The 25,347-nt window shown below is 34.8% G+C and overlaps 1 protein-coding gene across 1 annotated transcript in view; it reads left to right on the forward strand.

Annotated features, from left to right (window-relative positions):
* LOC140154121 (transcription factor 4-like) overlaps nt 1–25,347 on the forward strand; it is a 212,969-nt gene that overhangs the window by 14,150 nt on the left and 173,472 nt on the right. The window contains 2 exon segments of the mRNA XM_072176731.1: nt 4,511–4,615; nt 13,800–13,872. Coding sequence (XP_072032832.1) covers nt 4,511–4,615; nt 13,800–13,872 — 178 coding nt within the window.

Below are 25,347 nucleotides of genomic sequence, written 5' to 3' on the forward strand. Positions count from 1 at the left end.
ATAATTTGAAAGGGGGCTACATGCAGTCTCATTCTGGATCGATCATTACAAAGTTTAGTATAACCTTAAATGTACTTAATATTGCCATTTTGAAAAACCATAAAAAACAGTAACATTTTTGTAAAACCCTGTGTTTTCTTCAGCTAGTTCATGGATAATTTTTCTTATCCTGAAAGTACGGTCATATGTTCAGTAAACACTGCCACATTAGATTTAATTGTGAACAGCCCTGTATTTTTGAGAACCGGACTTCGATATTTGTCGTTTGGAGGTTTCATTTTCCGTTAACAATTGTTAACAAACTTTGTGGGTATAGCTTTGGTTCATAATTCTTGGTTATTTCTTCACTTCTTCTTGATTCATAACAGTTGATATCTTAACTTGAAATGGGTAACAAAAATTAGTCGATTTGCAAGATTTTAAAATTTTTATAAAATCTTGACTTCAAAGAGCCGATTTTCCGTTAACTTTTTTGAAGCCTCCGAAACAAACTGTTCAGCAAGCTTGGGCAAATATAAATAAAAGAGCTCATCCAATCTATTTATCAAAATGTAGCAAAGTAGATCCTCAAGTCACTTGTTTTTAAATCGTGGAGATATATATCACCGTTTGAAAATGGGACCCAATACAAACTTTCCGTTAACAATTGAAGCCTCCGAAACAAATGAAGCCTCCGAAACAACAATAAGATTAATTATCATCTATGCATATCTAAATTGGTGTTTCATACTGATATCTGCATTGTAATTGTTACTTGATATGTGCAGAATGTCATAAATTAAAAAATTGTTGATGTTATGGTTAATGTTTGAAAAATATACTGATACCCAAAAAGCCTGTTTCGGAGGCTTCACATGCAAAAAACACCATACTTAACAAATGGGTGAAAAAGTTAACATGCTATAAATCTACAATATCTGCCGCATAGAATCATTGATTCAATACACACAAGAAAATAACAGCTTAGATGATCCCAACAGTGTTGTTTTCAAAAAAACTACTTCTGCAGTGTTTAGCCATTGTTAACATGAAGCCTCCGAAACAAAAAAAAATGACTTGCTGTGATAATTTAATTTTTGTCACAACTGAAATTCAATGCTTAGAAGCAAAGCATGAAAATTGGTAATTGTGATATTTTTTACCTATTTTTTCATGTCAACTTGCAGTAGTTAGCCAAATATTTTACTTTTATGATCACCTGTGTTGTTAACTGAAGCCTCCGAAACACAAATCGCTTGAATTGCCAATTCTAAAAATAACTCCAATTTCTGTGAAACTTGGCTGGCAGGTTCCTTTTATCAAGTAGTATTTGTACATGAAGTTAGACATTCAAATTATTTTAGGAACCCAATTAAAACTTAAAAAATATGTTTAAGGTTGGGAAATTTCCATTGTAAATGACACTTTATGTTAAAAATTTTCAAAACTGCAATTACAAACATAGCAAAACATGGTATAAAATGTAACTTATATCTGTTGACTTACTTTGGAATGGGATTTCACATGTATTCCAGCTTTCATGTCATAATTTTCTGAGCTTATGTAAAATACATTTTTTCTTAGATTTTAACCAAAATGTTATGGAAATGTCAATTTTTTTATTAGAAATCAAAAGGTTTAAGCCTTGAAACATTATTTTACTGGAATTTAAGTTGCTCCTATGCATGATTTCAGTAAACAGAAACATATTTAAGTGGTTTGAAATTTTGACCCTAAAAATCAAAAGTTACACCCTTTACTGTGAAAATGACCATATCTTAAATAGATTCTGAAGTGACCATAAGATACCTTTTTGCCCCTTTTGGATACAAAATTGTAATTTTTTGGTGATTTGTTTTAAAAAATTTCAAATTTCAAAAAAAAAATCAACTGCGAATGATTGCAACACCTGATGCTTGGTCATTAGACTCTCCAAATCCACCGCAAAAAACTTAAATCGCAAAAACAAAGCAAACAAAACAACACTGCATTTGGAGCCAATATGTCGTATTCTTAGCAGCCCTAAATTGTAGGGCATACCATTAAGGTTGTCTTCTTAATCAGGGACTGTCTTTTGGAATTTACAGGAGAGCATTCAAGGAGAGCTGTTTAGAGCATTTACAGTAGAATTTAAGGAGAGATAAAACAGGTGATAAAACGAGCCCACATAAATCAGCTTGCCACACCGGCCAGTAATACTGGTAACTGGTAACCATGGTAGTCAACCAAGGATAGCTAAAAATCACTCTCCTATCTCGCTCTCCTCAAAAGGCAGTCCCTGTTTATCTTTTTTTAGATGTTTTAGAATAATTTGCGTAATAAATGTTCCTGTAAATCAGCAAACTTTGGACTGGTTTAACATGTTTAACAAAATAATAATATGTACCGTAACTCATCGTACCAGGTATTCAATCAGTTTTTGTGACTAGTGTGACATTTCACCAACTATACACTAGTGGTGGTCTCCTCGTGTGTATACAATAGGTACAGGAGAAAGGCACTTCTTGTCTGCCATCCAATCCTTTTGTGGGAGTCACGCAAGGAAAAAAGTCCTATCAAATCATATGTAAGGTTGAGATTAAAATATGATTATGTCAAGATGGAAACAGTACATGCATGTCATGAGAACAGAATATACCTGTCATTCTAATTGTTTGAAGAGCAAGAGGTATGTTTCTGATGTCAGATCATGAAGGAATATTGGATGATTAAATTGTCATTCTTCTCTGTTGATGTTTCATCTTTTTCTTACAAACTGGCAATTGAAAAGAACAATTTTTCTAGTGAATTAAAATTTGGATGATCTACACAGTGTGGAGTGTGGAATGGACATAATATAATTGTTGCTGAAAAAGAGTTCAGTTGTCTTTACCATATCCCTGTAAAAGAATTGTTCCAGAATTGCTGTTATAAAATGTAGTATAATACAGAAATTAAGCCCAATCTTAATCACGGTTAACTTTTTAAAGGGTATTTTGTACACAGATGTTATTTTTTTAGCAACAAACACACAGCAATGTTTGTTGTTATGAAGTCAGCATCTGTTGCAGATCTGCTTGCCGAGCATGGTCATATAGAGCAGAACCTTGCAGCAGATAATACATGTGGAACAAAAAATAGTAACATTCTGAAAGCTAAAAGACGCTGATGTGTTTGAAGCGATAAAAAAAAATGTATGGAGTAGAAACAGCTCCTGATATTAATGTATCTTGTCCAAACTAATGTTGTGCACACATCTTTAGGAGTCACCTCGAGTCACAGCAATGGAGTCCGTTTTTCAAAGTCAGGGGTACAACAACTCAGGGGTACGACTCCTCTGGAGATACATCATAGTTTCAAACTTCCTATATTTGTACTAAACATCAGGGCTGATATTCATAAAACCACGCTAGGCCTAGTTGACAGCTAAAATTGACTTTAGCAAGCTGCTAAGCCTAGCTGATTGCTAATTCTTATTCATAAAACCCAGTTAGAGTTAGCAACATTCTAAAATTTTGCCAAAACTTAGAGTTGATCTGGGGCAGCGCTAAGTCACTAGTTGACAACTAGTCAGTCTGCATTTGGACATGATTTATTGTTTTAATTTCATATTAACTGTTGTCAATTATGAAAAATAATGTTCTCAGAATATTCTGTTTCTGAGGTCTTCAGTGTGTTTTACACATAAGAAACTGTCTTAAAAACACACAACAAATTTAGGGTGAATGAATAAACATTGAACTAAGCCAGTATTGTTTAACCAAATTTGCACAAGAAAAATGATTATGATATAGCAAGTAATCTTTAGTTAAGCAGATATGTTCAATCGAAGCAATTCTGTTCAATTGTTTGATACGTAAAATATATTTTTTGGAGACATGTTACCAATGTTCTCTTTGGTAAAGATGCATGACTTATTTTCAATAACAAATTATATGTCAATTTGATAAAGATAAATCATGCTTGGCTTACTCATGGTGGACATTTTGTTATGATTTGCCAGTAACAACCTTGTAGGCCTATATAGCTTACAAAATACACATGTAATTTTATTAACGAAATCTCAATGAAGACCATCAGCAATGAGTCATTACATTTTGATCATTTTGACTGTGGTTCAGAGCTCAAGTATAATAGACATGTATTATATAAGCCTATTGTATTAGATGTTACACAACTGTTGAAGGCCATAGCACCCAAAACACCCAAATAAGTTATCAGCTAAATATTTCTAGTTGATAGCTAGTTAGCAAAGTGTTTAGCAAGGTTTTATGAATAAGAAATTAGTTGATTGCTACGTAGCTATCAACTAGTGGATTTAGCATCTTGCTAAGCACTAGTTGGTTGCTAATTTAGCAAGGCTTTATGAATATCGGCCCAGGTTTCTTTTCTGGATAGACCTGTAAATCTTGGAAGAGATTCCAATGACAAGATGTTCTTTCAACATGATTGAATAGATTTTGAGTGAATGCTTGTAATAATGTAGTACTTAGTGTTCTTGCCACCTTGTTTTCACTGTGATAATACCAAACTTGTATCTCCCTATATTCAGATGCACAAACAGCAACAAACAAGGTGGCAGGAACAGCAGCAGCAGGCTAGATCCCATGGTTCACACACAGACCAGTACATTCACAACCTGCCGCCACACCAGCAGGTAGGAGCTACATGTAGAACAGAGCTAGAATTGATTGACCTTTTGTTGTGGCTGTAGGATAGAATTTAGATTTGACCCTCCCTAACATTATGCTTTTTGATACCCTGCCAAAGTGAATGTCACCTTCATTAGATCTTCATGAATTACAGTTGGTCATCGGATGGATAAGCAGAGACCAAGAGTGCTTCATGGAGTTAAAGAACTTTCTTCAATCAGTGATTTCCTTGTTCTTGATGCTGCTTACTCACTCTGGTGGTCAATTGGTCATCAAAGGCTTAGCAAGGGCAGTTGAACAGATCAAGGAAAAATATTTTGCTTGTTCTCATAGTAGATAGTACAATACAGTTTTACAAGTACTTTGATTGTGTTTGAAATGTCTTGTTCTGGACCTAAGTTTAGAAGAGGAAGGTGCCATTGAAATCAGTGCAAGGAATTGTTAGCATATGAGAAAAGATCATGTTGTCCTATAATCCTAAATAGACTAGTGTAGATTTGTGTATATTCTCACATGGGTTCATTGCTCTCTGTTATTTTTCCATGCCAAATCTGCCCACAAGTTGCCAACAAAATAATCTATAGTTTGATGAATTCAGAGTGCTACACTAATTTGCAACTTAGACCTTTCTCACTGGCCGTCCAATTGCGTAAAAAGAACTAGGTCAAGCCTGTGTTACGCAATTCTACGAAGATTGTTTGGCGAATGAGGTGCTGATGTGATAATGATGTGATTCAAGTAGCCAATCAGAACCGACTTCATATTATGTTGTAAATTGCGCCAACTCAGGCAGTGTGAAAGGTCTTTGCAAACTGATTTTAAGAGTGAATGTTCTTAGTCATCCAGTACTCGCAGTAGTTGTAAACAGAATATTGAATTGGAAATAAATTTAAAGCCTTAATGTACGATCTTTTTTCAGAATATATACCTTTATTTTTTTCAAAACCGATTTTTTGGCGTATTTGTAATACTTTACACACGTTCCAACTTACATCTATGAGCAAACTGTCAAATTCGCCCTATTTGTAGTAAAACGGGATGATTTTCTGTTGGTCCGACATATTATCATAATATTTCAGATTCTGATAATATGTCGGAACGATCGCAAATCTCAATCTCCTACGAAGCCAAAATGGCTGCATGGAGACTAACTCTGAGGCTGCACTCGCCGCCCTAATCCAAAAAGAGATATTTCGAGTGATAGAGGTGAAGTTTATGATGTTGTTTCTTAGCAAATTTCCAATGTTTTTCACGTCCAAATGTAATGGGAACTTTCATAATGATTGCATATTATCATATTGGAAGAAAAAGAAGAAAAATCTAAAAATTTAAAAAGATTGTACATAAAAGGCTTTAATCCTGGAACCAACTTTTTGCAACTTTGCTCTGTTGCATCTGGAATCACCAGACTTCATCAGGCAACTGACCCACTGGACTGGTCATGTGATAGATGGCTAGGGATCAGTTGTAAAGCTTAGTCCCCCTCTCTTGTTTAGGGATGGCCATCAAGACGATGCCTAGCTGTCTAAGTCTGGTGGTTCCAGATGGAAGATAGTTGCAAAAACTAAATTCCAACTGGTATACTACATGTATTAGACTTATTTCCAACATTCAATTCAGTAATTCAGTGTACTATTACAAGTTAGATTCATTCTGAGTTCACTTGTGTCATTGTTTACATACAGATACTTAAATAAATAGGACAAATTTCTAAAATAGTTTAAAAGGTAAAGAAAACTTTGCCAAAAGCTTTCTGGGAAAGGGCTCAGATTTGTGTTTGAAATCTTGGAAATACCTTCCTGAAATCCAGTGTGGCATTGAGTCCCCCCCCCCCACATTGACCATTGCAAATTATACAAATATCAATAGAAAACAAAAGAAATTGTAAGTGAAATATTGATTTTTAAAGGACAAAAGAATGGGACAAATCTCAAAAACTTTATTTTGATACTTTGTCGGGGTTAGTTGAAAGTTTCTTTCCATACTCACTGTCACTCACTTATGTAATTTAGTACATGTAGGATGTATTGTATTGGGATATTTAATTTTCGTATGACCTCATGATTTGTTTTAGTGCACAGAATTTTATTTTTATGTAACAAAAAACAAAAACACTATCCCCAAAGCAAAAATGTCAAGCTTTGCTGTTCAAAGCGATCCAACTGGTGGAAATTAAACTCGGATGTTTGGTAACCCCTTCACTAAATTTCCACTTTAAATTTTAATTAGTTGTTGTCTGAGCCAGGGATGAATAGAAAGTACACTGAAGCCCATGTGAGAACACATTCTAGTGCATTGTTTCCCTTCCTTGTGTATTAGAACCCCGTAACATTACAATTGAACCAACTCATGTTGTGTTGTACTTGTGTGGTTGTCGACATCTTGGAATTTTGTTTGAACCAAACTTTTCTAGAACTTTCCTCATTTCTGATATTTATTTCCTTACTTTAAAAGCAGTTACAACATGAAGTAAATTAGATGTAGATTTAGCACTAGAATATGAAGTGAGTTTGTTTAAAAGTGCCAACAAAATACAATACATGCAGTATGTATGAATTCTCCCCTCTGATTTTTTTATATTTTTTATGATGGCACCATAGACTGGTCTATGATGGTACCATAGACTGATTTATGATGGTCTATGATGGTACATGTACCATAGACTGGTCTATTATTTTATTTTTTTAAATTGATTGATTGATTTATGATGGTACCATAGACTGGTCTATGATGGTACCATAGACTGGTCTATTATAGCACCATAGACTGGTCTATGATTGTACCATAGACTGGTCTATGATGGCACCATAGACTGGTCTATGATAGCACCATAGACTGGTCTATGGTGGCACCATAGACTGGTCTATGATGGCACCATAGACAATTCTATGATAGCACCAAGACTGGTCTATGATGGGACCAAGAAGACTGTGGCATACACTTTTTTTACCTTGTGATGTACACTACATAGGTGCGCATTCGCTTCACTGGTTGTAGTATCAAATCACACATAGCAACCTAATCCAGTAGAACGTATACGCATGCGTACTGGCAGTTTGCAGGCAGTGGCGTAACTAGGGTTGGTAGCGCCCGGGGCAAGAAACAAAATTGGCACCCCTACCCCCACCCAAGAATATCTTAGACGCGGGTGTGTGGGAATGGCATCGGCAAGCGAGGCCGATGTTGCGCCCCCTAGTGGTAGCGCCCTTGGCACGTTGTCCCCCTAGTTACGCCACTGTTTGCAGGCACACTTTTGATGCAAAAAAGCACTAACATCACTACATGTACTACCAAACTCAGGTGAAACAAAGTGAAAAATGTTAAAATTGAGTGTCAGGTTATACATGTAGCCATTTTCATTGACAAATTTGCCCCTTTTTGATAGATCCCGTTTACGCAGACCACTGAAGATGCTGAGTCTTGGCACACCTGTGACTGTTAGAGTTTTTGATCTAAATAAATAATTTCTTATGCTATTAATATCTAGTAATAATGCAAACAATTTTTGTTTACAGCAGCTTTCCTCCCCAAACAACATGAAATGAATTCAATACATGTACTAAATTCTAATTTTTTTTAAATGTTGGCTTAAATATTTACCAAATTTATGTATCTTAGACAGTGAAATTTAAGTGTGAGTGAAATTAAGTTGTTTAACAGGGCTGAAATTTATATTAACAAAAGGAGTAAAAGGGCTGGCTGTGGTTGGCATTTATTCAATTTCCTAAGCATGAATATTCAATGGTCACTAGGCTGATTAGTAAAGCTCTGCTGGATTTTGTGCTCAAGTGCATTCTCAAGAATGCTCAAGTGCTCATTCAAGGAGCCTCTTGCAGCTAGATAGCTTTTTGCAAGATATGCACTTGTGCTGACTGAAGTGTACTGATAGTTGATTATGGTAGAAACTAGAAAAGTGTAAAATTGATCAATTTGGATTTTTGTGTGGAATAAGTAAGTTCAGTTCTAACAAAAGGGTATTGTAATTTAACATTTTGCATAAAAACCAATTTGTCCCTTTGAGTATGACTAACAGGCATGTTTTCTGACATGAAGTTTCATTAGAGATCAGATCACCATACCATGTACCCATGATACCAGTTATGTGAATGAAGAGCTATATGTTTGAACAATGATACGATCATGATGATTACAATTTAGATGATTTAGATAAGATGATGAAGATGACGCTGATATCTACATTTATGTAGAATAACTGCTGCCACCCCAAACATAATAAAATTTCTATTTCTAATTGTATAAATCTGTTAATCATAACCTTAATTCTAACCTTATCCTTGCCTTTCATAAGGGAGGACGGTTAACTTAATTAAGGTAGTGGTCTTCTTACTCGCTTCTCAACACTTTGGCTCGGGTTCAATTCCCCATGTTACCACATGTATGTGAGTTAGGTTGCCTATCCATACTTGTCCGGGCGCTCCGGTTTTCCACCTGCATCAAAAATTGGACCTCTTCCCATATCTCCGTACCGTCATATTCGGTTAGCATCCAGTAGGCTCTAAGTACTGTTGGGCTTTGCCTGACTTCAGCCAAATGTTATGAATAAAAAGCTAAGCCCTAATGGTAACCCTACTCTACCCCTCATACTTAACCCCAAATCAATCCTAATATCTAGGGATGGCAAGAATTATTCCAAAAGTCTTGTCATGACAACGATATAATAATGTAAATAAAGGTGATGGTGGCAGTGATGATGATTATGATAAGCCAATAACAAGAAAAATCATAACTAATTAATAGTAAATTAGATAGAAATATGGCAGGTACATTTAAAAAAAGTGTTTTAAAGAACCACCAGGCCCAAAATTTGAACAATGAAGTGCTATAAATAAAACTTTATTTGTGACATCTTGGTAAAAGACTAAAAAGGTTGGAAGAAAATTTATATTATGAGCTCTTTTCAACCATTTCCATCATCAAATATATTGATCTATTGGTAAAATAAATAAAATAAAGTGAAATAAAAAAAATCTAATCTAGTATTCAATAGATGTGAGATTTCTTGAGATGATGCATATTTAACCCTGTTTTCCCTGTACATTCAAGCAGATTCAAGTAAAAGCAAATCTGAATGGAACTGGTGTGCGACAGTAGGCCAAGCTATCCCTTGGTAGCACCAGTATGGATCATATTTTACTGTGCATGTACATGAATTGGTGGAAAACTGATATGGTTTGCTGGTGAAAGCAGATCATATTTCCTTTAAAAAAATCATAAAGGATTACGATCCTGATTTACCAATATAGTTCAAATTTCAAATGTGTTTCATGTCAATTCTTTGATATAAGCTACATTTTTTTTTCATCAGGCAAATGTTGATGCTATTTCCGTCAAATTCACATGTGATCAGTATCATCAGTAGAAAGCATCTTAATTATAAGGGAAATATTAAATTTATTCTTATCCTGTAAATCTGACCACTCGTACACAAAGACTTTATGCTACACAATTTGAGTTGATTTAATTTATTATTGTTGCTCATTTGTCCTCAACACCCACAGATTACGACACATACAGATAATAAGCATGTCTCTGTGCGTACGTGTGTACGTACCAAGTGAGTGCAGTTAGCAATAAACCGGATATTAATTGCAATCAACGATCCCTTGTACAGTACATCCCACTGCATTCTATGATTATCAAAATGTGTGGTAGATAATTTTGTTGTTGTATAGTGCCGTGCAAGCTAATAAACCATAGGAGTCAACTCATCTCGTTTATCTATCATTCAGTGAATCACTCTGCATTTTGCTTTGTTTGATGACTAGCTAGTGGAGAGCGAACGAGAGATAGAGGCTGCTGTTAGGTCAGGCAAAGCATGCATTCGGGGCAAAGCTGACCCTTCTGATTTGAAACTCGTTAGAAGCTAGTGATATTAGCCACGACTTTATAAATGAACATCTTCATCATCCACACATCTCTGTATCCCGGATGCTTTGTCAGTGTACTCTGTCATTGCGTTACGGGCATATTTTGTCACTTTGGTCGGCAGATTATACTCTCATGTCCCACAGGCATAGTTCAATGACCTAGGTAAAAGGTGTCAGATAGGACTCAGGTATAATTGCTTTATGATTTCATTCAACTTTAGTAAATATTAAAAAATGTATACTATTTCTAGACTATCCATAGAAAAATAGATATGCATCTGCAGACATTTTCCAAAATCATTACAATTTTTTTAAACAGTTGATAAGATTATTTTAAAATCAACAGAGTTTTATCACAAAAAAGTATCTTATGCTCAATAAATTATTGTTAAATTTAATATGAAATTGTGAGATAAAGGTCAGGATCATATCTTTTTAATATGAGAGGATGTCAAAAATCAGTTCAAAATGATGATGATAAAATTAAATATTTTATTAAGTATTGAATTTGTTTTATACTAATTTATTGGTAAGTATTTGAAGGGATGTGGTCCAAGCTGCTTGTGTTCTATTTCCTTAAAATCCTATCTTATATTGAGGCTTACCATTAAAACAATGTTTCCTAATTTTTGAGTTCTATTGCTCCAACGGTTTTGATATGAGAAGCAAAGTATACGTACAATGTCCCATAAGATATACTGTACTTCCGGTTGTGGTTGCTACAATTTTTGTTGACACCACGGATCTTAACTCCTGATGCTCCAAAAACCATAGAACCATTGTGATAGAGAATATGGGGGCAGAATTTATTAATTCTGATTTTAGAAATATGAAAAATTGATTCTGATATAAGTAACAAGCAATATAAAATAAATATTTTATTTATGAAGTTAACTTATCAAAGGTGAGGAATTTGATAAATTACTGTAATTAACAAATTACATTGTACTGGTTGCAGAATAACTAGGTCGATCAGAAATATGTAGATCAGTAAATTTACAACATTTGTAAAATCGCAAGTGCTCACAGTTGATACAATATGATAATTAGCATAAATTAAAATCACAACAAGATGGGAATCTTCTCATTGCTTGTTACAATGCATCATAATTGATATCAAGTGTTTTAATCGTAAATTCAAACAAAATACTCAAGACAAGATCTTTAATAATTGGAGATGTTTTGAAGCATAAACAATTCATGAGCAGGATGAAATCAAATTGTACAATCAATGATACAGAATAGTTAGTTAAAGGCAGGATTTTTTTTTATTGTGTAAGGATTTCCAGTCCAACAAGCTTTTAATGAGCATCTCTGGCTTGGTGGGAATGGCTGGTCGACTACTCAGATATAACTAAGCTACTGGCCTGTGTAATGTTATTACTGGGAAAGCGAGTCAAGCTTAGTAGAGAAATGGGAGGGATGGTGGACCATTTTTTCTTGGTTTGCCACACTAGCATGTGTGTGTGTGTGTAGCACCAAGGCTATCATCAATATTTTCAAAATTGGACTGGATTTGTAGCTGTAATAATAACATCAGTTTTGCATGCCTTTTTGAGATAATTTAGTCATTTTTCTGTGTTTTGGGGTACTGTTAATTTTCATTTTTTTATGTACAAAAAAGAAAATGGTAATTTTATGAATGAAGTCACTAATTTGTGTAAATGTTTCAATTATAGGTATATATTATGCATTTGGTGGCAATTAGATTTCTTTAATGACCAACATGTCATCAAACAATCTTTTGAAAATTAATTTTAAGAAGATTTAAAGATGGAAAAGAGATCACATTTATAATTATTTATTTGTAAACACTTTTTTGTATTACAATGTCAGAAAGTAAATTATTACCCAACACAAAGCCAAGACACTTTCAGATCTATATTTTAGCGGTGCTCTATTTCAAAATACTGATATAAAATATACACCAATAAAAAAAGAAGATAATTTACAAGGAAGCCATTTAGTAAAAGCAGGAGTATTATCTTCATATTAGAAAGCTATGATATTGTATTGAAATTGTGTGATCATTTGGCATTTCATTTTGCTTTTAATTACAGAGTTGTCTGTGTATGCTAAATGTCCTGTGAAACCCTACCCTGAAATAATAGCTGCGCTGCCAATTGCATATTGCTATATAGCGTGTGTACCATTTCCCGATATACTTGGAAGAGCGTTGTTGAGCAAAACCGCTTTTGGAGTGGGCTTTTGACATTCTCAAGTGTTATCAGAGCTGCTTATTCTGAGCTCTTTAAAGATACTGATCAAATTAATTAAAAATATGTACTTTTCCCCCTTCTAAACAATGTTGTGCCTGCTAACGTACTTGGCGAGACATGCTTACACGTTTGTACTTGAACGGTAGAGAATCCGGATGAAATGTTGTTAAAGCAGAAGATGCAATTGCGGTGTAGAGTTGTAGAGACACTCCATTTTTTGATTGAACATTCAGCTATTGGTTTCACGTAGTAGGCAACTGTAGCATGTTTTAAGATTTATCAGGTTGGGGATGGGTAATGGGATAGAACGAGCCCTTGTCATCGGTGCGGGCTGTAATAGCTGCTTCATCGTGCCAATTGGCTGCCGGCTCAGCGGTGTTACATTTCACCGCCGAGCAAACACCAAAGCCCCAGTGGTTTTAGCTTTGCATTAAATAAGATTTAGTCACATTCTAAATGCCATAATGGCGATAATTTATTCCCAGGGAACGTTGTATTACAGAAATTGATTTTGCAGTAATTTTCTCTGGGTAGCTCTCCAAGCCCTCCTCTGTGACACAAGAGGAACCGTTAACGGGTCCTGATAGATTCTCTATAACGCATGCAATCAGTCTATTTCGACACTTACTGTCAAACTACAAGCGAAACACTGATAAGACTGAACAAGAAGAAGAAAAAAGAAACACGGCTACAAGAGAAATATTTCACTAAGGGGAGGAAGTGAAGTACTCCATCATGATGAACAGGGAACAACTTCCAATCCCAATAACATATAAATCTATCTAATTGCGTTAATCAAGGCATTTACGTGTTAATAAAGCAGTTCAATTCAAGATGACACATTTCAAACAATACAAAATGGAAAGAATAAACGTACAAAATCATTTCACAAAAGAAAGATTATTACTCTCATTTAGAACAGCTCAAGTTGAATTAGATCTATGAATGCAAAATTGTTAAAATAGTTTTAAATAATGAGATGGGAAATAATAGGGAACACTGTTACATATTTTTATTAAATATTTTGCAATGTTTTAACAAAATGATAATATTATGTTTAATTGTTTATTTGTTTATTTCAGATGTTTTCGCCTCCAACAGGAGTTGGTGGTCAGTCTAATAAAAACGGAGGTCATGGAGGACCATATAAACAAGGTAAATTTTAATTTATTTTTAATATGAAAGATGAAAATTGTAACAAGTAATTTCTAGGTCTACCTTTGGCAATATGCATATCAAATTATCCAATATTTTATATGTGGATGATGTAATTTTAGATAAATCTGCAAAAATTGTTTTTGATATAACATATTGATTTCAGATTTGGATTTTTTTTCGTCAATGATAATTTTTTTTTTCCGATGCGACATTCATGAGGACCGTAATCTATAAATGCAGATAATTAACTTGCTTACTGTGTCAATAAATTTGAAATAAATATAATTGAAATGAAATGTGATCAAATTCATTAGACAGCCTTAGGTAGCATCAATAAAGCATGTTATAAATCTCTCTCTCACTGATCATTAATAAGGATAAAAAATATTGATGTGGGTATTATTGATGTGTGTACAGATCTACGAGGGTGCGTATACATCAGTTGGCCTTATGAATTGCGTATGTGCATTGACGTGTGTGTGTTTCTATGTAACGAGATCCGACCATTCGTATCTCATGTCTGAGAAATTTGCGCATAATGCCAGTGTTAAATACTCTCTATGTCATATCCCACATTTAACCATCCCCGTTGCTATGCCTGCCAAACTAGCTAATATATAAGACTTTCCTTTAAGGAAAGGCTCGGGTGTCCTTTGTTAGTGCAAGCCAAGATCTTTCAGGCCTTTGTTTTCTGCATCCTGCAAGCCATGCCGTAGCCACAGGGGCTGCGCTCGTCCACAGTGATGCAAATCCGATGCGGAAAGATGAACAGTCACTACAGAAGAAGTGGATCTGGTGCGCCGTCCGCTCATTGTTATGCTAATTGCCCCAAATGGATCTTGATTTAAGTCAATGCAAGCCCTAGGGTTGCGGGGAAATATAGTAGTGTTCCGGCATGGAATAAGTCTTAGCCCAATTATCGCCTGCAGGTTTTACAGACACTGATATTACTTCTCTAGCTCTATCTTTATTCTGTTCTCTCTCTCTCTCTCTCTCCGTCTTCATAAAAGCCTTGATTTCTATTTTATTTTGCCATGTTATCTGTGTAGTACATTTCTATTCGGCACAAGAGTAATTTTCTCTGGTCTATTGTCCTGACAAGATTAACAATTTTGCCTTGTAATATGTTCATTACTTGTTCATGCCTATCGGCTACAATATGTTACCGTCTCTACTCATTTCCTACTCTCTCTATTCTATCAAGAGCTATAAATAGGATTTATTTCCATCTCCACCACTGTGCTGCCTATCTCTTTTACTTTTTTTTCCCCTCCCTATCAGATCATGATGAGTATATCATACAACATCGTTAGATATTAGCTTATAATTGAATGCATTTATTTGATTAATTTTCACCTCTTCTTGGCAGTCACAAACGATACTCAGTGAATACGCCTTTTGTTGTCGTGCATGAAAGCAACAAACGATTTGAATGTTGAGCACTGATGAAAAGGAATTATTTGTTCTGATTAGATTTATTGATATAATGTGGATAATGATAAATTACAAGGTGGGGTTTATTTCCCAGCTCAGTCAAAGTGATTTCTGAACATAAATATTTTAGCAGTTGTGCAAATTATATAGACTTGCAGTTAGCTTGGAGAAGATCAAAGACAAACAAACCCTACATTATGCAGAGTCAGGGATCCTTGAACCATAGATCCTGCAGCATCTATAGAAAAAAGGTGCCGAATTTGGCAGGTTTATGTTACTGTGTGCTTTGGTGCAATCTGTTCATCATGCCGAGGTCACGGTCAACAGGCTGTAATGTAGCAAACTTGAATGGTTGGCAAGGACTATACATATGGATGGCTTGATTTGATTAGCATCCCTATGTTTATTGTACATCAATACCTAACATATGTTGAAATGACACTGGGACATGACATACATTATCATAAGAAATATGTTTACAATGCAATTGAGCATATGATCATTTTACCAAATTGGTTGATATGTTAATGAAATTGTAATAAATGTGACTTGTTTTTGGAGCTAGATATCATCATGATAAGAGTATCATCAGTTGTATGCATTGAGTCCTGATGGATTCTTTGGGGCTGATGTCAACAGTTGTGTAGTACATCAGGCAGGCCACCTGGTTCACCATAACATCCTAGTATCAGACAGCTTAAAACAGGTGTTGGGATGGGCTGCTCTCGGTCTCAACAGCTCCATCTGCCAAAATCTAAATTCAATATAATGTAAACACACAAGGCCAATTGGCTGGCTGGTTGCATGGCTGGTATGGATGTGTTAACAGTTTAAGTGAATAGTTCCAGGTGGATTGATGTAAGGGGAATTCCCTAATCTGACTGAGCTACTACTACTAGTACTGCTACATCAATTTACATTGCTTTACTCTGGAGGAAAGGGAACTGGTAGAAATTTTGACAGATGTTTGTCTTGTTTTGTTGCTTTGACTGTATGGATGGTTAGATCAAATTGTTATAATAGGCACTATGTTTGTTTGTTTACATTCAAATGTTCAGAAAGTTGTCAAAGAGGTGGGCCTTGCTCTTGTAGCTTAATAACCAATAGAATGATGTTTTGATATATATTATATGAAGGCATTTATACATCAACTCCATTGCGAGTGAGGAGTGGTCAATAATGCAATGAAGTTTGACATAGTCTGTTTGAAGAAAAAAAAGAAAAAAAAAGAAAGAAAGAAACTCTATTAAAAACAAACCTATAATGTTTATTTTCAACATATCTTGCAGACAGTAAATAACCGTCCTTTCATAATTTCACACTCACTCAAAGTTTTGTGTTATTTTTACAAAATGATGCTTTTGTGTTGTGTTGACCTTTGAACTGGCTTATAAGTCTGCCCCCAGATTTAGTTTGCGGTTTAATTCAGTATGGGATTTGGTAATCCTTGCGAATGGTTAAAGTTGGTGTGATAGAGTCCAAAGGGTTTAGTTTTCCCCCACATGGATGCTTTGTGTGAGTATTTTTGGCAAAGGACAATAAATACAAATTAGGCACTAAAATAGAAATTTATTTTTTGCCTGCTATTATTTGTTATAAAAATGAGATTTGCACACTATAAAATAAAACAATTGGGATTTAGGGGAAGTCATAGACAAGAATCAGTGCTTGAGAACATTGTGGCTTAATGACTAGTTGTTACAAATTCCCATAAGACAGTGTTAGTTTACATGTTGCATTTGTGGCTTTTTTTTCTTAATTTAGTGTCAATGACTTGCCGCAATACTATGTACCTAAGGGCGAAAAATCTCCAAGCATGTCTCAATGCCCCCTCCAGCTTCCTGATGGAAATTAGGACCGCTTTCACTCGAGTCTGAGACTTACTCATCACCGTGCCGAAGATATAAGCAGCAGGTGATACCGTCCATGCGGCAGGGTCTGAGAGTGCTCGGACGAGTCGGCCAAATGTCGTGTAAATGTGCAGACAGCTTTTATACTTTATGCGTAAACTTTTGGGTTTAGTCACTCAGCCGATTAAGGATGCTTTCCTGTAGTTGTCGTAGGCAAGCCTTGATGTGTTGAAGCTGGTGTTTAGTGCTTTGCAAAGAATGCAAATGAACCCCCTTCTTCATTTCAAGTGCCTATTTTCAGCTGCACTTGCAATCATAATTGCATGTATCCAATATGAGTTATATGACATTTGGAGCAATTGTTATCTGAAAAGACTTCTGTAAGTTTATTTTATTTGGAAGGTTGATACTCATAAACAAAATTGAACATCATATTCATATTTGAATTTTGATGTGATTTTCTATTAGACCAATATTTGATTTTAATATTGTACTTTGTTTGGAATAGTGCATTGACCCTTTCGCATCATTGATTTGCAAGAATAAAAGTTTTCAAACTTCACAAACCAATCACAAAAGTAACATACACACATATACCAAACTTGTACGATAATTGTTGTAAATATATGAAGTATCCTGTTAACCATTTTACAATGACATTTTGCAGTAGATAGGTATATAAGGCAGAGATACAAAGAAGTAGAAATTGTGACATATAAAATGTGTTTTGAAACTTTGTTCAATTTTAGTATCTGGGAATTGTGATGATACATACCTTAGATGTGACAAATGCTTGTTTCGTAGAGATTTGTCCATCCCTCTAAAACCCTAGAGGTCATATTATGGCAGTAATTCTCAAATATTGTGTGGTGTATAATTGGTACATCTTCCTATTAAATAAATTCTGCATGCAAAGGATATGTTTGATCACCCAAAAGTCTGGTGAGTCAACTTCACCGTTAAATTAAACATGCTGCTTCAGCAGTGTGTCACTTCACTTGCTAAATAATTGGCCATAGCAAGTAAGTTAACACTGCAATTTTTATATACTTCATACAGTTTTGGTAAGTTTGTGATTTTGACATATTTTTTCAGGCAAAAGCTTCACATATGATTTTGCAGAACTAATGTTAAGATAAGTAATTTAAAAGTATGTGAAACTACCAAATCCAAATTATTAAACTGATTTTTAGCTGGGCTATGGCTAACTCTACAACAGCGCATCTTACAAAGTTACAAGCACTTTGGTCTTGCGACACTGTTTTTTCTTGCGCAATAGCTTGCAGCCACTTTGTTTCTGGCCCTAAGCTGGCCCGGTTCTGTCCTTGATATGCTGCAATACTGCTGAAGCCCATAGTCCAGCTTTTGTGTGAGAACCTCCCTAGTTTAACTAGATAAATCCATAGACCTTGTGGGTCTATGATTATCATCAGCGCATCTTCTTGAAGCAACCCATTCTTGGTCATAGAAAATCCACTTTTTTGTAAGCATCTAGATATTGAATCAAATTTAGATTACTTGCATTTTAAAATAATTGAACCCTTAATAAATATTAGCAGTGCCAAATTAAAATTCTTTTCACTGTGTGCATTAAGTTCCTTACAGTATTGCAAGCTGTTGCCATATCATTGTCTAACATGGGCGACAAAGCAGTTACTCCAATAATTTTATTGGAAAAATCACCTATTGTTTGTTTCAAAACAACAACTATGTTGATCTTTGCAAAAAGATGTAGGAAATGAAACTAAACAAGAGTAAAGTGGCAGTAAATCTTGGTTCCCACAGGCAAGTCTCATTACTGGTAAATTATGATGATGATGATGAACTTGGATAGATAGACACACAGTGACCTGTTTATACTGTCATCTAAGGACATGGGAAGTGCACTCTGGTTTTTATGGTCTATAAAATGACCAGAGGTGATGTGAAAATCTTGCTTTTATTGTCCAAACTAGGAGTATCCTTACCAGAGGGACAGAAAAACAAAAATATTACAGCTACAGTATCTTTTGCATAACCATGTCTCATTTCTCGTTTCATTAAATTCCAATTTCGATCTTGGGCGACAAGTCAGACACAAGGTGAAAAAACAAAGACTGAGTAGCCCTTATTGTAGCAGGCAATTTACTGACCAAAAGTTTAGGGACTTGTCAAAGCCTATCATCATCGCTCAATAGCGGAGTTGTGATTGCGACGTTGCTTAAACTCGGGGTGTTCATAATTACAGACCCTGTTGAGAAATGCCTGTGTTAACAGGTGCATAGCCAGATTCTCCCAATTTTATTCGCTTTATTTTTTCACTTTCCTTTCCTCACTTGACCACCATAATTTTCTCTACCTTGTTTGCTTTTCAATTTTCTCAAAGCCCTTACAGGTAAAATTTTAAACTAATAAGCACCGAATTGACGCCATGACCCAAGATCTTGTCAGTTTTTGTTTCTTTATATTTGTAATCACCCACCGGGTTGCTCTCATGTCCCCTTCTTTTCCCGTATGTCCCCTGGTAGTGTATTCCGCCATATCACAATCTTACGGCATTATTTTCCGGGTGCCATTGACTGCATTTAGCCATTGGGGATAATAACATGAGAGAATAATATCCAAAGATTTTTTTTTACACAGAAAGGTTAATAAAGATGGTTTTCTAGTTATAACCTGGGGGTGTTGAAGGAAAGCAAGCCTAGTCCCGGAATTGTAGACAAGGGGCGCTGAATTGCGTTCGTGTTGTAACTGTTTCGTTTTCATTTGTTGAGCAGTTGTGACCTGTTGAACCAGTCGAGTTGCATGACTGTGCCGCATATACCTACAAGGTAAAATTCCAAGTATGAGCACCGAATATTAAAATATCATCTGCAAGTATTCGTCACATCACTTTTCATTAAGTGTTAAAAGTAAACATCCACTTAGATTTTCTTCTTAAAGGAATGACATTAAGTGTAGTGAAAGTAGCGACAGACTGCGTTTTTACATATTTTGTGCAGTATGAATCTGATGTATTAAAATCAGTGGCTACCCTCAAGTTGATTACCATATTAATATTATGGTGTTCAGTTTGCATGGGTTGGAATGGGAAAAAATCTCATAGAATTAAAAATAATTAGAAGTTTGAATACTGATTTAAAATTTATCATACAATTCTCTCCTAAATTCCTGAACTTTGTTATGTTTTGTAGGGGGAATTCCAAAATAGTGTTATCAATATCATTTTATATTTTCAAAGCACATGCTTCCATCTGGCCATTGCCAATATTGACACCTGTTTAACAAGAGGGATGCCCTGCCTGCTTGCCTGTTTGCCCTGGTTTCAGCTGGGCACCTGTGCTCCATGACTGAGGAAACCCCTTCCATCCACCTGTTTATAGGCAACTGTATAAATGTCCACAGGATAACAATCAATTCACTAGGAAATATTGGGCATTAAATGAAAACAAACTATCATAATCATGCAATATGGGCAAGAAATGAGAAGTGTTATAATTATTACGTATAATTTGATTTGTCCGTATTATTTACCAACTTTGTGATATGATAACCTCCATGCCTAGAGTCATAGGTGACCTTTTGGATTTTGCATAAATGTAATGCACTTGGAATTGCTGCCAATTTTATGTTTACCTTTACCATGTTCACTAAACCGCAATTTTCTAATAAAATAATAATAAAGAAAGAATTTTGTAATATTTGAATTGTGATAACTATCTTATTGGGAGGAGAGGAAGGGTTAAATGAAGGTGAGGATTTTATTTTTGGTGCAAAAAAAGGCTGCACTTAGCTCTGTAGTATTTGGTTGAATGGCTTAGTTGGACCATAGACCCTAGAACCTGCTTGCAGCTGTATGCAAATGAGATGTCTTTGTTGTCTAGCTTAGACTCCCAATGATTGATCGTGTGCGTAACCCATTTTACTAAGGACACAATAGATGGTATGGGTCCTACCTGTCTTTAAAAATAATATCCATGCCGTGTTTTGTTTTTAAATCAAATTTTTGCAGGAGTTATTTGTTTTATGTTTTTGTTTAATTAATTAATTAATGCAGATAAATGATGATACTGAGGATTTATAAGGGTTACTAGAAATTAAAATTGAATTATGCATAGATAGCATTGAATGAGTAAATTGAATTAATTAAAATATAAGAGCCAGTGATTGATAGTCAGTAGTCAATTACATCAGATTTGTTCATTTGCATTATTAACATATTAGTGAGCTGCGGCAGGTCAACATTTTATGGAAAAGGAGCGTTGTGGTGTACTTTGTGGAAAAATACATGTAAAATGCTTAGAGGCGTAATGAAATAAGTTGTGGTTGTTGCTAATTTATTTTTACATGAATGAATGAATGAATATAAATATAAATAAATAAATGGTACAAATAAATGAAAATAAATATAAATAATCAATAAAAATAAATAAAATAAGTTAAATTGATAAAAAATGAATGGAAATTAATAGAGATAATTAAATAAATTTGAATTAGATAATACAGGTATTGTTTTAGCGGCTGCGCTTAGTCATACATGTATACCACAGGCAGGAATCAATGTGGGCTTTAATTTGGCTTGGCTTTTTTCCTACCATATTTTCTGCAAAAGTAAAAATCAAACAAACTTTCATATTTGGAATAGCTTTTATGAAATTATGTTTTGACTTTCAGAAATGAGATTTCTTTGATAAAAAGTGCATAAGTGATAATGCAAATATTAAATGATGGAAACTGAAACTTAATTTTTGGGTACAATGGATTATTGAATAGCCCAAATGAAAAACAAAATCTCAAGGGGTCAAGGCCTGATGAATCTTTTTTTGTTTTCCACTCCGACAGTTAATCGATTATACTATTTTCCCTCAATTGCAATGTCCGTGGTTTGCTTTATGGCTCACTGAGTGATGATGACGTTGTGTGTGTATGCACGCTGCAGTGTGCGTGCGTATAATGTACGTGTGGCTAGTATACGGATGCATGTGTTGAATCCCATGTGTGTGTGCAATAAGAAATCCCATAATATAAATACAGCAGAGTTGGTTATCACTGTTCAATTATGGGATGTTTTATAGATTGAAGTAAATAAGCAGGATAGTAATTCTTTTGTTTGAGCGAGTGCTTTTGGCTGGTCAGTAGCTACATGTGGATACATGCATAGAAATATAGCGATACCTGGTGTTGTTTATAGGGTCTGTATAAAATCAAATTAAAGTAATTAAATAATAAATAGTATAGTATACTCTCAATCTGTGAAATCCATCACATGGTTCAGACCACTAGGCACGTCCATATAGGCTCGGTCCTTAGAAATTGAATACGGCAGCGTGAATGCTTTTGAAAAAATGAAAATGATTAGCAAATATGATACTTGACTACCTTCAAGAATAAGCGCCAGGGGTATCATGTTTTGCACAATCATTATGAACATTTTCCATTCACTCATTATTATTTTCACATCAACTTATTTTCACCAGTGTTGTAAGTCCTAGGATATCTAGATGCATTTTTTAAAGATATGTTACATGCAGTGGTATATTATTATTCCAATTTTTGTTAAATTAATGGTCTATGATTGTAACTTGGGTCTTGTTGTACCAATGTGGGCAATATATGAAAGTTTAACCATTCAAATTTAGTTACAGCTTTTTCATTGAGGTTAAATCCAAACAAAGTACAATACTGAGATGAAACCAACTCCGAAGTAGAGAGGGAAGAAAATGTGATGAGAAGTGGTTGATATTGTTAACCCTCATCAAGTATGATTTGGAAAACATGAATCCATTTAAAATAATGACTCAAATGAAAAGAACAATCATAGGCATTGTCCCAAACCGTGTTTCAATTAAATATTGAATTAGAGCATCTATGATTAGCATGATTAACATGGGTCCGATGCACAACACAAGCGGAATTATTCTGACAGGCGTGTGCACTGTGCTAGGCTTCTCACAAAGGTCAATTCAGCACGATTAATTTTTAATGCGAATCACATAAATTTCATTGTGGAGACTTAATTATAAATCCTCAAGTCTAGGCTATATGAACACTGGGTCTTTTAACAGTTCCATCTTATGAGTTGAATTTTAGCAAATTAAGTACAGATTTGATAGGTTGTAGCTGTTGAATTCAGCATCTTCTTTTCAATGAATGCTTTGTTTGATCATTCAATAACAGGTTGAAGCAGGTTGGCGGTAGTAATATTCTGTTGGTTTAAATAGCAAGAGGAGTCACCACTCAAGAACAATTTGAGATTAAACAATGTTAAAATTGATATTAATAATGAAGAAACTTAGATAGTTTGAACATTAGCAAGTATGCTTGTTTGCTTTTGAATGCATCACATGTGTGGAAATCAATTTTAAATGAATCCTTTTTGCACAATAATTTTAATGAAGGTACTAAAGGTAATTATCATAATAAGAGTAGTTACGTGATCATACTAATTTGCATGTAAATGGTCAAAGTTAATTGTTTTCCAGGTATCATGTAGGTGTATGATTGTATGATATCCAAATTTAAGTAGAAGTACAATGGAACTCCTTATAAATGTACAACAATTACATGTAGAATTACATGTCATCAAATCAAGTCATTACTAATTAAGTGATTAGCTAATTACAAAAATCACATTTATTTCTCACTGTCACATGCATAAAATTGGACTCTTTCAATGAGTAACTATACTTCAGCATGTTACTTCGAGAAAATATGGAACTAAATGCAATGGGAGTAACCAACCAATTATGACATGAAATTACCTTTGAAATTACCCTCTTTGATCAATGTCGGAAGAAAATATTCTGGACCCTTGGATATTTCTTATTTGATTTAATTATACTTCCTGTTTCAATTTCCATACACATAAAATGAACATTATTTTCAATTTTTTTTAAAGTTGTCCTTTTGTGAACTTTTCCTTCAAAAAGGGATGATTTCAACATTTTTATTGGGAATTTTTTAAAAATATTTCTTTCAAAAAAGGTCTGATTTCAATGTTTTTACACCAATAAGGACCTTTTTTTATTCGGTTTGGCATTTTTTGGGGTTTGCGGCACTCCGCACCCACTGGGTACAGACAGCTCTGACCAAAAGTTTTATTTTGTTACTGGTAAGCTTTCAGAAACATTTGACAATTTGTGCAATGTAGTCTTCTTGCATCCATTGAGTAAGCATCACAGAAGGATAAGAGGTGAGAAAGGGTGGCTTGGATTTTGCACTTGAACCCAGACCCAATTTTATCAAGTGCATTTTATGTCACCTTCTTTAAGAGTTGAGATCCTCAAAGATATAAAATATCCACCATAGTTTACAAAGGACGACTAATATGGAAGTGAACCATTTTGGGTACAGATTTCTTGTACATTTATAATAAAAGGATTTTTTTTTTCAGAAACTAAGAACTTGAAAATTGGTATCAACATTCAATTTAACATTCTAATAGGTACTGCCCATTGTATTTAAACATGCTTAGCTTGGCAGTGATCTTGAAAGTCATGAGAATACAACTCTTGATTCAATGTGTTTTTGTGAATCATGTAATGTGGGAGTACTGTTTTTTTGGTAAGATTATAGATGGAATAGTGGAACTTGAAACTCATATTGTACTCGATAATGAAGAGGACATAATTTTCTTTGTAGAGTGAACAAAGGTTGAGATACACAGTGTACAGGACACAGCCTGTGATGTTATTCGTAAATTTCTGTGAGCAAACATGAACTAGGGCATAGCAGCAACTTGACATCAAGCATACTTTCATCCAACGGTAGAAAATATTACTTAAGACAGACTGGTTTACCTGCGATATAGGCAGTGACGGAAGACAAATACATAGACAGAGAGACGTCAGGATGGACGGATAGAAAGGGACAGAATGAAATACATAGAGACAAGCAATGGGTGCTTGATGCACAAGAATAGACAGGTTTGCATCAGTTGTTTGCAAATGCTCGTCATTAACCCTCTCCAGTAAAGACAATGTATAAATCACATGCCAAATCAGATTGCCATCCACGTCCGCCTAACACCGCTGCTGACATCGCCGAGTCAGGTTGGTGACGATGAAGATGCAAAATGGGCTTAGCGAAGAAGCCTAAGCCTAGATCCATATTTGAGATTATGGCAGGTATGTCAAGACTGTTATTGTGAGATTTATTGTTGTAAGCCTGCAGGTTGGAAATGAATATGGGCCATGATGGTGAACTCTTT

The sequence above is a fragment of the Amphiura filiformis genome, chromosome 1 (assembly GCF_039555335.1).
Source record: "Amphiura filiformis chromosome 1, Afil_fr2py, whole genome shotgun sequence".
In the NCBI taxonomy this organism is placed as follows: Eukaryota; Metazoa; Echinodermata; class Ophiuroidea; order Amphilepidida; family Amphiuridae; genus Amphiura; species Amphiura filiformis.